Source organism: Manacus candei, unplaced genomic scaffold, assembly GCF_025592945.1.
Source record: "Manacus candei isolate 608988 ecotype Guabito, Panama unplaced genomic scaffold, ASM2559294v1 h1tg000049l, whole genome shotgun sequence".
NCBI classification, from domain to species: domain Eukaryota; kingdom Metazoa; phylum Chordata; class Aves; order Passeriformes; family Pipridae; genus Manacus; species Manacus candei.
This window is the reverse complement of record NW_026138097.1, coordinates 29,821,619-29,836,528: the sequence shown is the minus strand read 5'-3', so window position 1 is coordinate 29,836,528 and position 14,910 is coordinate 29,821,619. Positions and strand designations below refer to the sequence as shown.

General features: G+C 40.1%; 1 protein-coding gene across 1 annotated transcript; it reads right to left on the bottom strand.

Annotated features, from left to right (window-relative positions):
- Window positions 1–9,740: 9,740 nt before the first annotated feature.
- On the bottom strand, window positions 9,741–14,704 carry LOC127476532 (carboxymethylenebutenolidase homolog). The gene is made up of 5 exons (XM_051799540.1): window positions 14,435–14,704; window positions 13,689–13,796; window positions 11,704–11,846; window positions 11,211–11,302; window positions 9,741–10,007 (listed from the first exon to the last, which is right to left on the bottom strand). The coding sequence occupies exons 1-5, from the start codon at window positions 14,638–14,640 to the stop codon at window positions 9,828–9,830; spliced, it is 729 nt and encodes a 242-aa protein (XP_051655500.1). The 5' UTR covers window positions 14,641–14,704; the 3' UTR covers window positions 9,741–9,827.
- Window positions 14,705–14,910: the final 206 nt, after the last annotated feature.

Sequence of the window (14,910 nt, the reverse complement as noted above, 5' to 3'; positions counted from 1 at the left end):
GAAAAAGATTCTTCACACAGAGGGTGGTTGAGCCCTGGAACAGGCTCCCCAGGGGCATGGTCACAGCACCAAGCCTGTCTGAGTTCAAGAAGCATTTGGCCAATACTCTCAGGCACATGCTATGACTCTGGAGATGGTCCTGTGCAGAGATGGGGGTTGGACTCGATGATCCTTGTGGGTCCCTTCCAACTCAACATATTCTGGGAATCCGTGATTCTATTCAAAGCAAAATAAAAGGTCACTAATTCAATCCCACTTCTAAGGAGTCATTAAAAAAGGCCACCTTTGCTGGTAGATTAGCTGCATCCAACCTCAAACAAAACAAAACCAAAAAACAACAAACCAACATAAAAAAGAATTAAAACAAACAAACAAACAAAAAACAACAACAAAAAAAGACGAAAAAAAAAAAACCACAGAAAAAAAGGCAGTCTCTAACAGCAGCAGGCAATGTGATATCCAGCTCCCTGACATGACTTTTTTTTTCATGGCATCTCAAGCTTTCAGCCAGTCATCAAACATAGACCACTCATCAGAAGACTTCTGAACTTCTCTTCCTGAAAAAAGTCACACACATGCAGACACACACATACACACAAAACATAACATTGAATGAATTAATAAAACACTGAGATTTTTTTTGGCCCTTCATAGCATGGAAGATTTCTATCCAGTCATAATTTTGATTTCTTTTTCCTAAGTAATGTTTTTAAATACCGTTGTTACCTCTTCTACAGATACCTATAAATGTCAGAAAGCATTGATAGATATCTATATATTCTTTTTTTCAATGCCTAAACCACAAAATACATTTTGTGATACAAATCTGGAAAATATTAATACTTTTATCCCTACTATTTACCTGTTTTGAGAACATAATTTGAAACTGTACACAGTAAAACAATAGACTATCTTGTAAAAGATGAAGTAATTAGGTCCTGATTACAAAAATTTTAGATTTTGCATACAACATATACCATTTAACATAAATGCATCATTAAAGAGTTCTATGTAAATAAAGACAATTACATAAAATAGATGTTTACTACAGAGCACTCACTTATGAGCTAGGAAAAAAAAAAAACAAAACAGAAAGACACCTGATAGACTGAGGTCAGCAAAAAACAAGTGAAGGGAAACTGTGTGGGAAGAAAGGGAGGAGTGTTTTACTGATTTGGTGACTGGAAAAAGGGAAGTACAGGAAGAGTCCACTCAGTACTGCAGAGTTCCTGCATCACGAGGGTGCCCAAATCCTGGCTCAGGATGACCTCAGCTGAAATGTGTTGTGTGACCAGCAGCACAGTTGTGGTGGCACATTCAGTAATGAATAGTAGAGTTTTTTCATGCAGAAGGAAACAAGCAGGGACTCCATCACATGATGGCAGAGGCTGCCATCACTAGGTCACCACCAGATGCTGCTGTGTGTTCTCCCAAGACCGACCCACAGGGAAGCAATGGGATCCCTGGGAAATAACAATCATCTTTCACTTATTAAATGTCTTTGGCTCTCTCCCTCCTCAGACACACCTTGTGAATGATAATGATCATCGTGAAATGACTGGATTGGTTTGGCCTAAATCAGACCAAAACATGTTGCAAGCATTTATTATTTTTTTACCTTGTTTGATCATTTCTATCATTTCTGTGGGGAAATGAAAACAATAAGCCCAAACCAAAAACCAACAGTGACATCCACAGTGTAGTGTGTTTGGAAATGTATGGGCAAAATTGTGCTGCCTTTGGATAACCACCTGTCAGAAACACACACACTGCTTTGAAAATGAACCTTCCCGAGCCCACAAAGAACAGGTTCTTTCCCATTCAAACTGATCTAATAAGAAACTACAAGCCATCAGTCTTCACATGGTCTCTGAAATACATCTATCTCCTCATATCATACTGCACTAGGAAAAAATCCAGCTATTTTCCTCTCAGTAGACATCAGTGCACCAGTTCAGAAGCATCGTGAAGCAATCAGGCAAGACACATATGACTTCTCTTCCTTCAGACACTACTACCTGAAAACACTCAGTTCTCCTCCTGTCTAGAGCAATGGATACATCAGTCTTCTCCCTTGACCACTGCAGTACTGGCAGTATAGATGGAGGGAAAGAAGGTGACACGGCATGAATCACTGAGAAAAATTACAAGTAAGGTAATGTAGATAAAGACCAATTCATCAGACACTGAGTATTTTGACAGAGCAGACTCTCAATGTAATAAAGCAGCATAGTGTTGTACCAGTGATTTGCAAGTATCCTGCACAGCATGAAAAGTGTGTGTCCATTCTCATGTTGAGAATGTTTGCATTTGGTCACAAGACAAACGTACTTCCAAACATGGAGCAGAATAGGGGATATCAAGTCCTCAGGAAAGACAGTAGCAAGCAGCATGCTATAGACCAATTAATTGTTCCAGTGTATCAGAAAATCCAAATGTTCACAAAGGTAGCATTCTTATCTTCAGAGACACAGAGCTCCTTTCAGTTCCACACATAGATCTCAGCCACATGGCAACTGTTTGCTGACATTTGATTTCCTTCATTCTCCATAGACTGAGGGCATTAAAGGCACTATCTCTCCAAACTAGACCACTACAGAATCACATGGAGGTTTGCTTTTTGAAACTGCAGGTCAGCTCAAACCCTATATTAAGGTTTATAAAGTATAAAGCAAATGGAGTACCTTGCAGCATATCCAGTTTTTGCAAGATGTTGCTGCATTTTGGGATTTAACTGTTGCAGGGTATCAAAAATGAATGTGAAACATTTGCGGGGGGGGGGGAAGGAGATTGTATTTAAAACCCCATGTGTATTTCTGTTGATGACATTTTTTTAAAACCGATAATATAATTCAGTTTGAATAACTGTTTATTTTAAAAAGACTAAAATAGAATAAACACTTCTGTTTCAGAACATACTATTTTTAAAAACTGTCTCGCATTGCTAGGAAAATTATCAGAATCACTTTTTACTGCATTATGTATTCTACACATACTACATGTGCAGTCACTTCTTCTGTAAACAAAAGAGAGTGATGGAAGCATGCTGTACTCTGCAACATTCCACAGCAATGTTCCTTTTTGGTTTAGTATTATGGAAATATATTGTTCAAACTGCCCTTGTAATAGTTTCCTCTCGTGTATGAGAATAACAGTTAGGCTAGAAATCATAAAGAGTGAGATTTCTTGGAGAAGAAAAGATTTCTTTCATGTATCCATTAGTTGTTATCATATCAGCCATGTATCTGGCGTTTGGGAGTTGCCATCCAAGCATATCATGAATCACAATCAGGGCTTTGCCAGTGTTGGCAGGTGGTTTGCAAACATATGCCTTGATATGCTCAACTTGTACTTCCTGCCCACAACCCTCATAGTCAAACCTGTCTCCAATGCCATGTGGGCCATCATTAGCCATCTAGGAATATGCAGGAAAGCAAAAATGAAAACCAGTTGTTATTTGAAGTAACAACTGTGATTATGAATCATTATCTTCGTGCAATCCCCCCAGTCCCCTCCAGACACCTAACACCCACTTGGTAGTGCAAGGTTGGAAGAGAAACTGCAGGTGTTTATTGTAAATAGGCTGCTGACACATTCATTCCAAAAGTATTCATGAATTTCAGGTTAGTCAGCACAACCCATGAGCGTGGAAAGGCCAGAAGAAGGGGTTATGTCAGTCTACCATTCCTAGCTTTGTGCCTGGAGCAATCCAGCATGTGATAACTACATTTCCATGTGAGTCCTCTCACACTGTGTTACATAACTATTCCTCTCATGTGGTCTTACAGTTCCTCCTCATAGGCAGACACCTTGTAACCTCTTGCTGTTTCTCCTGGGGGACAACACTGTCAGCATGGTGCTTTTCTGACTACTGTTCCCCTAAAGTTTTCTTTCTGTATGTCCCCTTTCCCTTCGTCCTTAGGGAATCCAAAGCCGTGCTGCCTACATGCACTTTGCTGGTCCCTTGTATCCACTGTTATGTACAATACTTTTCCAGGGAGCCCATCATTAATTGATATCTCTAAAGGTTCTAATAAACCAACTCAAAGAAGGTAAATCAGCAGGTTTCCCTGCAAGTTACCTACTATGTAATCTGAACTGAGAGTGGTTAGAAGAACAGAGAGATATACCACTGTTGTGCATGTAACACACCCTCATACATCACAGATACATAACTTCTCCAGAGGTATATATTTTAAATGACAAACTGGAAACTATTCCATTTCTTCTCAAGTGAAGGAGGTTTTCTGAAGAGTATGTGACCTAAGAGGTCTTCTCACAAGAGTCCCTCAAGTTCAGTATAATTTTTTGTTCCTTTCAACAGGAGACAGGTCACTGTACTACCTTTTTAAACCAAACTAATATTTGGTGTCCCTTTCTCTTTCCCCTCCTCAGGCAGTAGATGGACATATATAGAGCATTTTTTCTATCCTAGTCTTAGAAGCCATTTAACCTCACTCTGCTCCCACTCTTAACTGATATGTTAAAATGAAACTGTTTGCTTATTAACATGAACTGGTCTCTTTTCCCGTGTAAGTGTATGCACTGGAACAATATTCCTTGGTCTGGCTGGTCCCCTCACTAAAGTGAAATGCAGAATGATGGCAATAAAAATCGAATGCACTCTTCTATGCTTAACTGTTTTTTGTTAGGAATATATTTTAACCACTTATCCCTTTCTAGATATTCTAACTAATTCAAATAGATGTCAAATAAAACCTTTAATACACTTCCAACACTCTCTCCCCTCTTCAATTTCTCTGCTACATTGTAACACAGTAAATGGTATTAAAAACAGTTTAAAGACTTCATCTATCACACAAACCCTCTCTATAGAATAAAACCAAATGGCAAAACAATTTGGGTAAGACCCAGTTTAGGCAGAGTCTGATCTGTGGACTTCTAACACTGCCACCACAGCACAAAAGCATGTGTGCTGCTCTCTCACTCAGAGTGGTGAGCCTGGGGCAACAGGATCAACACAGAAATAGGTTGCAAGATCCAAAACAGCTCTAGTTCAGAACACTTCTGTGCCTTCTCCTTCATCCATTTATTTATTTTTCCTGCTGCTCATCAGCCCTTGTACAGTTTCTTCTGTAGCACGTCTTCAAGGTGGCATTTCTCTTCCAGAAAGCTCTGATCCTCAATCATAGAAGTGCCAGACACAAAAGTGGAAAAAACGGTCTCCACAATACTCCATACTGTAGTAGAGGCTTCTCCTACTACGGTGGATTAGTGGGAATGGGGGAGACCTCCAGGCCTTAGGATGCTTGCCCCATTACCTGAGAGGTGAATGTCCTTCCCCCCACCCCTGCACGTGGTCCGGCGACCCTGCAAGGAGCACACACAGACCACCTGGGAGGGACGGACGAAAGGGAAGTTTATTGTGGGGTTGGGGTTTATAAGGCTTTCAGGAGGGTCAAAGCGGACCAATCACAAGTTCAGGGTCACACAGAAAAAACCATCAGGTAAAGGGTCAACAGCCAATAGGAAGGGGTTAGCAAAGGACCAATGAGAGACACCTCAGGACACCTTCCCAGGACACTTTGTGTGAGACAATAGCTTAACAGGGGGTGTAGGGGAGAGGGAGACAGTGACACTGCAGAAAATACAAAAAACCATTCTGAAACATGTTTAAACCACAGTAAAAACTTCTGTTTCTATAACATTAAAGCTGTTTTCCTCACCAGTCCATCTCTGACAGGACTTCTTCTATCCTGCATATGGCAAATCCATTGCCACATCCTACCTCTAGTGAGCACTGGCGATGCTTGGATGGCAGAAGTTCAGTTTTACTAGTTACTATTTACTAGTTCTTGAATACTACTTGTTCAGTGACAAATATTTGGACTTCTCCTCTCAACTGAGTTTTAGTTTGCTGAGTCATTTTAAAGTCATTTTGCACTATTCGGTCAATCAATTTTAACAGAGAATTGCAAGGAAACTAAATCAGCATTTTGGAACTAATACTATTTGCCATGATTAAAATTCATTTAAACAGCTTAATATAACTCTATTTATACTTGCTTATATAAGAAAAAAAGATCTTACAATGAGTAAGCATAAACAGAATACCTCTGGGGTAAAATTTACGTCATGCTTCTTCCAACTCATTGGCTTGTCAAGTTCTAATGATATCTTAAGGCAATTCGATTTTGCTGTGTACAGGAGATAAACTGATAAATATTCACTAGAGCCAAATAAAATGCAGGGTGTGGCAATGTTGTATGGCAACGAGTGTTTTCTCTGAATAACTCCTAGGGAGGAGATGACATTCCACCTTTTATCACAACCCGTCAGGCTGGTGCCTTGCTGCTCGCAGAGACAGCACTGAAGAGCTTTGCTTGCTACAGCTTCCCACTTACTAGGAAGCCAGGTTTCCTTTGACACTGGTGTACCTTTACTGCAGGATTTGACAGGGACCATTCAGAGTGTTGATTACTGTAATTAGAGCCAAAATACCCAGAAATCTTCATGCGAATCAAGGAGAGGGGCCCCATCTTGTGGACATTTCCTGGAGTGAGTATGGTCTGGCTGTGAAGCCGTTGACCACAGTGCTGTTTATGCAGTGCTGAAAGAGTAGCTGTGATAGCCAGCTGCACCAGCATCTCATCTAAACTAGTTATGTCTGGGCTGAGAAGTCAGGGGTTATGTTAAAAATCTGCCTCATTTCCCTCTCTCAAGGCAAACAATCCTCCCATTTCTGCAGGTGTGAAGAATCCTGCCTCAATGCAGGTTTTAGAAACCTGAAGGGAAGTTTTACCTACTTCCTGCAAACCCCTTGCCTGCACACTGAAGAGAGGGAACAAATGCTGAGTGCAGGGGGAGGTGATCTGAGATGAGGTCAGGGCATCCACCACGGTCAACCAACCAAGCCCAGGAACAATTTATCGGGGGCTCCAGAAGCAATGGCACACATGGCCACATGCTGTGAGCAGCAGGAGAGCCTGGATGCCCAGAAAGGCTGGAGACACCCTGTGCCAACCCTAATGACCAAGGGCTGAGTACGTTTGGAGAAGAATACAGGCAGGCTTTCACATCTCTTCTATAAAAGTTGTTTTCACAAGCTGCAGCTGCATCCCACACATACTATCCCACACCTACAACCTGGCTCCTTAGCTTCACCTAAGGAGGCTCCCAACTGAACACTTATTTTTAAGAACCTGTGTAGTGTTTGAGAAAACAGATAGGAAAAAGCTGTTGTACATGCACTGTGTGTTTCTAGTCCACTTCAAACAACTGGCATTTTTCACAGCAGGGCAAGCTACAGCAGACACTTGCTTTCAAAGCTCCCTTGAATTCCTATTTTCATGATTACATGCTTGCCCCTTGTCTCATGTATGACATGATGTATGATGCTGCTTTCACAAACCCATGATACTTGGATAATTTTTCTGAGGTCATGCAGGCAGAGGAGTGGTGCCAAGGGCCTGAAGCTCTCCTTGGCCTATGTGGGAATGTTGTGGGATTGGGACCTGGATGTCTGGCTGCACAAGATACAGCTAATGACCTGGTACAGCCATTTGGGGGCATGGGCTAACAGAGACTTGTACAGAAAACACCTGGTCAGATTGGCATGGGGATTTTGGAGATCAGAGGATGTTTGAGGTTGAAGGCACACCTGGAAGTCACCTTGTCCAATCTCCTACCATGGATCAGGACAAGATCACACCACTCAAAGCTTCACTCACCCTAAAGGGCTTTTAAACTCCCCGAAGAGGGAGATTCCGCCACTTCTATTGGCAGGTTACTCCAGAGCATGGTAGTGAAACATCTTCCCCTCCTCAGAGCTCCACGTTTCTCCAAACTCCTGCTGCTTCCTTGCCTTTCCCTATGCCCTTCCGCCCTTCTGACACAACCGCCTTCACCACCACCGTTGAGGGCAAAGACGGGGGCAGCCCCCCATCCCAGCCTTGCCCCACTCCCGCTTCCCAGCATCTTTCTCGTCAAGTCAGGCCCCGCTGCTGCCGGGATCTGGGGTGGGAAGAGCTCTCTGCAGCAGTCGGTGCCTGCCCACAGGTAACTCTCTCCCACTGGACACAAAGCGCCCTGCGCTCCCGGTACACACAGGAGCTGGGGGAACGGCCCCGGCCTCCTGCGGGACAGGCAAGGGCTGCAGGTGAGAATGATGGTGGTCGTGGGTCGGTAGCACTTCTGCATTTCCCCCCCAGTGCTGCCTGAAACCTGGTCTAGAGTTGTAAAGCACATCCAGGGAAGTATTAAAAAAAAGTATCTAAACCAAAACCAAAACACACATACTTTTCATTTATTCTTCTTGGTGTCAGAGGAAACTCATTTCAGCAGGTCACTGCGTGGAGCAGGGTGCTGAGTTGCAGAGCATGGGGCTGCTGCTGGCAGCTTTGCAGATGCATATCACCCCAGCAAGAAGGCCAGGCATCAAGATACCCGTGTGCTCCCAAACAGCATCTCCCTTGACTCTGACACAACACTTGTGTTTTCCATTTCAAGTTTCACTCTCTCTGGCTATGGAACATCCTCTGTCACCATGTCCATAGCCATGCCTCCATCAACACAGCTGCCCAGAAGATGAAGACAGACATGCTGACTGGGCACACAGACACTGCCTGGCACAGCTGAGAGCTGAGCAACAAGCAGTGTGTACAGTGTCTCATGGTTTTTCTCCTCACAGCAGTATTGTTTACATACTCAGTCTGTTGAGGTATGTAGACAACCACCATGCCGTGACCATATAGTTACACTGATAAGATAGCAGTGTGTGAAACTGCCAGACATGCCTGATACCAAAGGGAAAATAATATTAATGTAGATGGCTAGCCTTAATTTATGGCAACATGAACAAGGCAACAGGATGAGAAGCTGTTGTAGACAATAAAAAGGGACATGGGTTCCTTAGAGAATCTCTGAGTAAACACTAGTTGCCAAGTCATTACTAAGGCAATTTAAAAAAAAAAAACACAGCAGGTCAACAAAACTGAAGCCAGTGTGGTAAGAGTTAATGGGTATGCTTATTTTTGTTTATGCATTATGTAGTTGGAAGGATGTAAGGGTGATAAAGAACAAGGGATATAATGTGAAGCAAACAATATAACCAGGACTGAGTGGGGGTACCTGTTTGTCAGCCCTGATCACCACAGTTTGAACCAGGACAACAAATCCACTGTTTCCACAGGTTCATAGAACAGAATACAGAATAGAACATGCTGAGTTGAAAGGGACCCATCAGGATTAGGGACTAGTTATATTTTTCCTTGACATTCATGAAGAAATACTAGAAGTACCCTTCTTAATATTGCCAAGGTAATACTTGGAGAACGCCACCTAACAACATCATTGCTTCCTAACTCTTTAATATAGCCAAGTGTTTGTTTCATGCATGGGAAATTCTGCCCAGGATAGCGGTGTAACTGAGACAAATGCTTTGTAGATAATAAAAGAAAATGTCTGTATGCAAAACCAGGGTGCTTGCATGTTAACGCCTATGGCCACCAATCATCATACCAAAACAAAGCCTGAAATTACTCAAGTAAATTGAAATTACTCAAGTCATGCTCACTATCAAAGACAAGTGGATAAACAGTATCATTACTACCAAAGTCATAATGTAAAATAATTAAGTAAATAGGAAGCAAGGTAAATTCAAACAATTTTTAATGCCTAATCATTCATTAGTCCAACTTTGATTTCACAATCTTCTGTAAATATTGTAAAAAATAATTTAAAACTATAAATTAAAATGTACCTATTTTAGTTTGTGACAATTTTCAACATACTTTTTCCTTGACTGTTTTCTTCTCTCAATTAAATCACTCACTGATCTTGAAGCCTATCAATCCCTTCTGCTATTGTCAAACAAACATTTTGATCCAATCAATCATATCCTTTCTAGCTTCTTCAATATAAGGTTTGTCATCAGGTTTCATATCTTCCGGCTTCAGTTGTGCAAAACCATGAACTTGTCCAGGATAAACTTTAATTTTATATGAAACTTTACAATACTGTTTCAACTTCTCCTCCAATAAGAAGACCTGTAAAAGAAAGTGGTTTTCCATTACATTTGGGGGGGGATTTAAGTTTGCCAAACTTGTCATTTCTCATAGAAAAAACCCTCTTTGGGATGTAAGACTGAAACTGGTTTTTTTATAAGTATTGGTGAGTCTAAGCACCTCAACAGTTACAGCAAAGATGGTCCGGTAAATCTCATTGTCACAAAGGAACTGGTGCATTTCTATTCAGATTCTTAGGCTTGTCATCTATACATCTAAGCTCTGATCTTAAGAGAACATATTCCATAAACCTCAGTGACCATCAGTCCAAAACATTTTGATAGGCTTAGTAACAGAGTTTAAGAAAACACAGAGGGGTTTTTTTTTAGTTTGCTTTACAAAAAGACACTGTTCCTGCACAATCTTTTGGTGATAAGTACATGTAAAGTACTAATCACATGTTTATGTACACATATACATCTGCAGACACGTTCTTGTGCTTATTTGTATTAAAAAGTTAGAAAATAGGAGAATGAACACTTATTTTGCCTCAAAAACTTAATTCTGCCCATTGTGTAGATTAGAGAGATTTCTGTAATTTATTTCATGTTCTTTCTTTTTTTTTTTTTATCCTTGTCACTGAAGAGAAAGAATTTATTCACAGAAGAGGGCACCAGTTTCCTACACATGTATTTATCCAGCCTCTCAGATATGCTTACGGTAGGGGTTATATCAGAACATAGATGGCTAGATGGCGGCCAAGAGTCAAAAGAGAGTCCACAAAATGTTATCATCTCAGTTAAAATCCACACCTGGTCTTCCCATACAGTTCATTTTTTTCTTCTTATGCCAAAAGCAATTGGTCATTGGCCCCCATCATCAGAAAGTTCAGTTCCGAAGCTGAAATTACTTTTTTTTTCTCTGAGTAGCTTAACTACCTGATTTCTCATCCACAGCAGTAGTATCTCAAGGTTTTGAGATGCTCGGCTCATACCAGTTGGATCTCCCTGCCCAGTTTCACACTTTGCTTATCTAGCCATTTGGAGATTGATGATTTGTCTTTACTGCATTTCTCACCTCAAAAAAGAAGCTTTGAATAACCTAAGCAAGATATATGGGAAGCTGAAACACAAACAAAACAACTAGACTGTCTAATTTTTGTATCTGAAAATGGTTTCTAAAAAGGATTTTTGTGTGGGATAAATGAATTATCAGAAAAGTAGTATTCCCAGTACAAAAGTTTACCTGATCCAAAGAAATGGTGTGGTCTTTCTCACCAAAAATGAAAAATGTCGGATTTAGTAAATTGTATCTTTCTTCAGAGTCTCTAATTATTCCTATAATGTTTTGAGAAACAGTCTGTTAGTGAGGTTAACAGTCTTGCAAGATAAATGGCAAATTAAAAGACAAAGTTGCTATTAAGGTTTACTCATTAGGTACACTACTTAGATCAACGCAGTTTATATTTGGATGGAGAAAAAGCATTTGGAAAATATATTTTGTTGCTCTCCAAGCACTAAAATAAGATTAGAAAATTTTTGTGCAAAAGAAAACAAATTTTTTCTTGTCTACAGTATTAAAATTTTTATACAAATATAGCATGTTGCTGAAATAACCATAATTAAAATCTGCAACTCACCTTTGAGTTTTTACAGAAATTGCTACAAAGCAATAGCTACAGTTACAAACTATGCATAGTCATGAGAACCCAAGAAAGTTTTGATGTGTTCTACACTACCATAGAGGGACACCCCAGCGGTTAATTGAGGATTTTTCAGCATCAAGTGATGTACTGCCATTCCACCCCAGGAAAACCCAACGATACCAATCTTCTTTGCACCGCATTGTTCCTTTAGATACTTCAAGACAACATCAGCTTCCCTAAGACATATAAACAAAAGTAAACTAAGGACTCTATTGCAGAACCAATATTTGACAATTTAAGAAGAAAATCACAAGAGTTACACGATATTGTTTTCTGTGCTGCACCTCCAATCATTTAATACAGGGATTACTTTAAAAAAATCACATTTCAGCCTAGAACAGCCTAGAACTTTCAGAGTTAACATCTCTGGTCCTAGTTTAGGGAAGCACAGGTGTAGGTACTTAAATACTTACCTGAATTGTCACCTGCTCCTGTGTTTTCAAAATTAGCAAATTTTTAATTGAACCACTTTGTCTAGGAGAGGACAACTAAAGACAAGACATATCTGCAAGCAGAACAACATCTTGCATTATGGACTGTAGGAATAGATAAGCTTCACTGTACTATCTCTACAGAGTCTACTATGTCATTCCTGTTGCATGAGTTAATACTAAAATATCCTACCAAGCCCACATGCTACAATGTTATACTAAAGTAGCAATTACTCAAAAGTACACTGTCAGTATCTATAATGTTTAAAAAAACAAGTTTTACAAGAAGTATAATGGAAAAAAAAATGAAAATTATTTTCAACGCAGACAAAAGCAAGTCAATTTTTTTTTTAAAATTCCTGACTTCTTAAGCCTCAATAGTTTAATCTTCTTCATTATCTACAGAGTTTGAAATAAAGTTTAAATGTAGATTGCATAAACTAATAACTATATTTTCAAACAGTAGGTATATCATCACAGGTTTGGTTAGGCTGACCAAAAAAAAAACATTATGAGAGTGACATGAAGAGGAGATTGTGCCCTAGGCCTGTGGCCAGGCTTTTTCAGATTTGGCTTGTATGGAAGGGTACTAAGAAAGTCATGGGTGTGTTGGATTCCAAGTTTTCTGGCAGAGCAATGGATCCAAACCGGAGGGGACCCTCAAAAGTGAGTACTGAAAAGACAGCACAGGTATGACCTGAGATCTCCATTTTTTATGGCAGTGCCCACATATCTGCTCACTCTTTGGAGTAGAATTTTTTTATAGTTGTTAGTCATTTGCCTTTTCAAAAATATCTGTCACAGCTTCTGCAACTATATTGTCAAAAGCATCAGTGGGAGATATTGAAGTCAGGCTGTCACTGCTGGGATGTCTGGAATGGGTCAGAAGAATACTTGTGCCTTACAAGGTGGTAGGTGAGTAAAAGGATGTCACTGCCTACTGTCATCTTCTAAAGTTTTGAGCTGTGGTGATAGATGCTGAAGAAAGCAATGCCTCCCTGTAATTCAGAGAAGCCTTGTTACAGGCACTGCTAGGCTGTACAGACAGTGGTCCCTCTATTTCACACAGAGAAAAACAGTATAGTTGATCAGATGCATCTTGGGTTTGGGGCAATCTTGCAAAATTTTGTGTAGTGCTGCTCAGGAGAATATCATCTGTACCTATCATAATCTACAAGGCAGAAAGCAAGATGGGCAAGTGACAGCCAGCAGATAACATCAGAAATTATAGAAGTGTTTTTCTTGTTATCTTGAGGAACTGGGGGCAGAATCAGCACTTGTGGATGAGAGTGCTGGGTATTTCATAGCTTGTGAAACGCTGGGAGGCTGTGTGGCCAGTATAACATAGTTAGAAAAGGGCCCAGGAAAACAAGATGGGGACAACAAGCAGAGTGATGGGCAGAGCAGATGATTCTTTTCAAATTCCAGCCAAGACAGTGCCTGGACTCACAGAAGAATCACCCAGAATTAGCAATTGTGTTTGTGCAGCCAGCTTGCCCTGCTGTGAGGTGCCATTCTAACATTTCATACAAATTCCCCTTGTTTGCTGGATGCTTTTTAAAGTTCGAGTATAAATATGTATCTTACTTGTCTACTTTCATAGGATCGTGATCTTTCATCCAGTCAGCAAAGTCAGCCCAGTGATCAGTAGATTTCCAGGGTTCTGTTCCCTTGAAGAAGTCTGGGCAGATGGCTCTGTGTGAGACATAGAATGAAGTCAATTTTCATATCCAGTTGGGGAGAATCTGTGAATATCTAAATGTCTCCTAATGTCTTCCACTCCAGAGTGCACTTCTACATGGCTACTATCTGAATTATGTTTTACTCATACTTTTCTGACAATCAGCAGAGCTAAAAGTATATGTCTTTGTATGGAAAAAAACCACCAAACCACAAATAAATGCTCATTGTTTCCTTAGACACACTTAATGCAAAAGTAAAGGAAGTAAGCTACCCTCTTCATTCTATATAAACACATATATACCTCTTTACTATTAAAAGATAAATGTTCAAAAGGTTTGGTTCTGAAAAGCTTATACAACTGAAAATAGATACCAGCGTTTATCTTTTGATCACCTACACTGCTACATAAGCACAAACACTGGCATTTCATGACTCCTTGTGGATTTGTGCTCAGGTAGCCACTTAATGGGTCAGTTTTAGTAGCTTTGGTGGCTTTGTGGAAATGTTTTGTCCCTCTCCTTTTTTATTCACTCAGCCTGAAAAGGCATGGTTGCCCTATACCTATGCAAAACATCACATACCATGCCTAGCTTTGGGCCTGGCGATCTATTAATGCATTTAAGAGGAAGACAGGAAAGAAAGTTGCTTACAAATATCCATGACCGGCAATCAAATCGACTATGTATCTAATATCTGGGAATTGCCATCCAAATACATCATGAACCACAATCACAGCTTTGTCCGTGAAAAAAGATGGTCTACAAACATATGCCTTAAGGTACTCAATTTGTACTTCATGTCCAAGGCACCCATAGTGAGATCTGTCTCCAGTATTATATAGAAAAGGATCAGCCATTTGAAAACCTGGAAAAAAAAAAAAAAGACAGCAAGAAAGCAAAACTAATTTGTTAAAACAAATAATTAAGGGCAAATAAAGGCAAACATGATCTGCAGAAAGTAGTTTAGTAGCTTCTGTAAATAACATTGTCATCCTTGTCTGCAAGGAGAAAGTTAAAAAAAAGCAAAAATAATGTTCCAATGCAGAATGGCTCCTAGTCCATTGTGTGTTATTAAGCTGAGAATGAAGAGAAATACGAAAATCAAAGTTGTAAAATAACTTACAAAT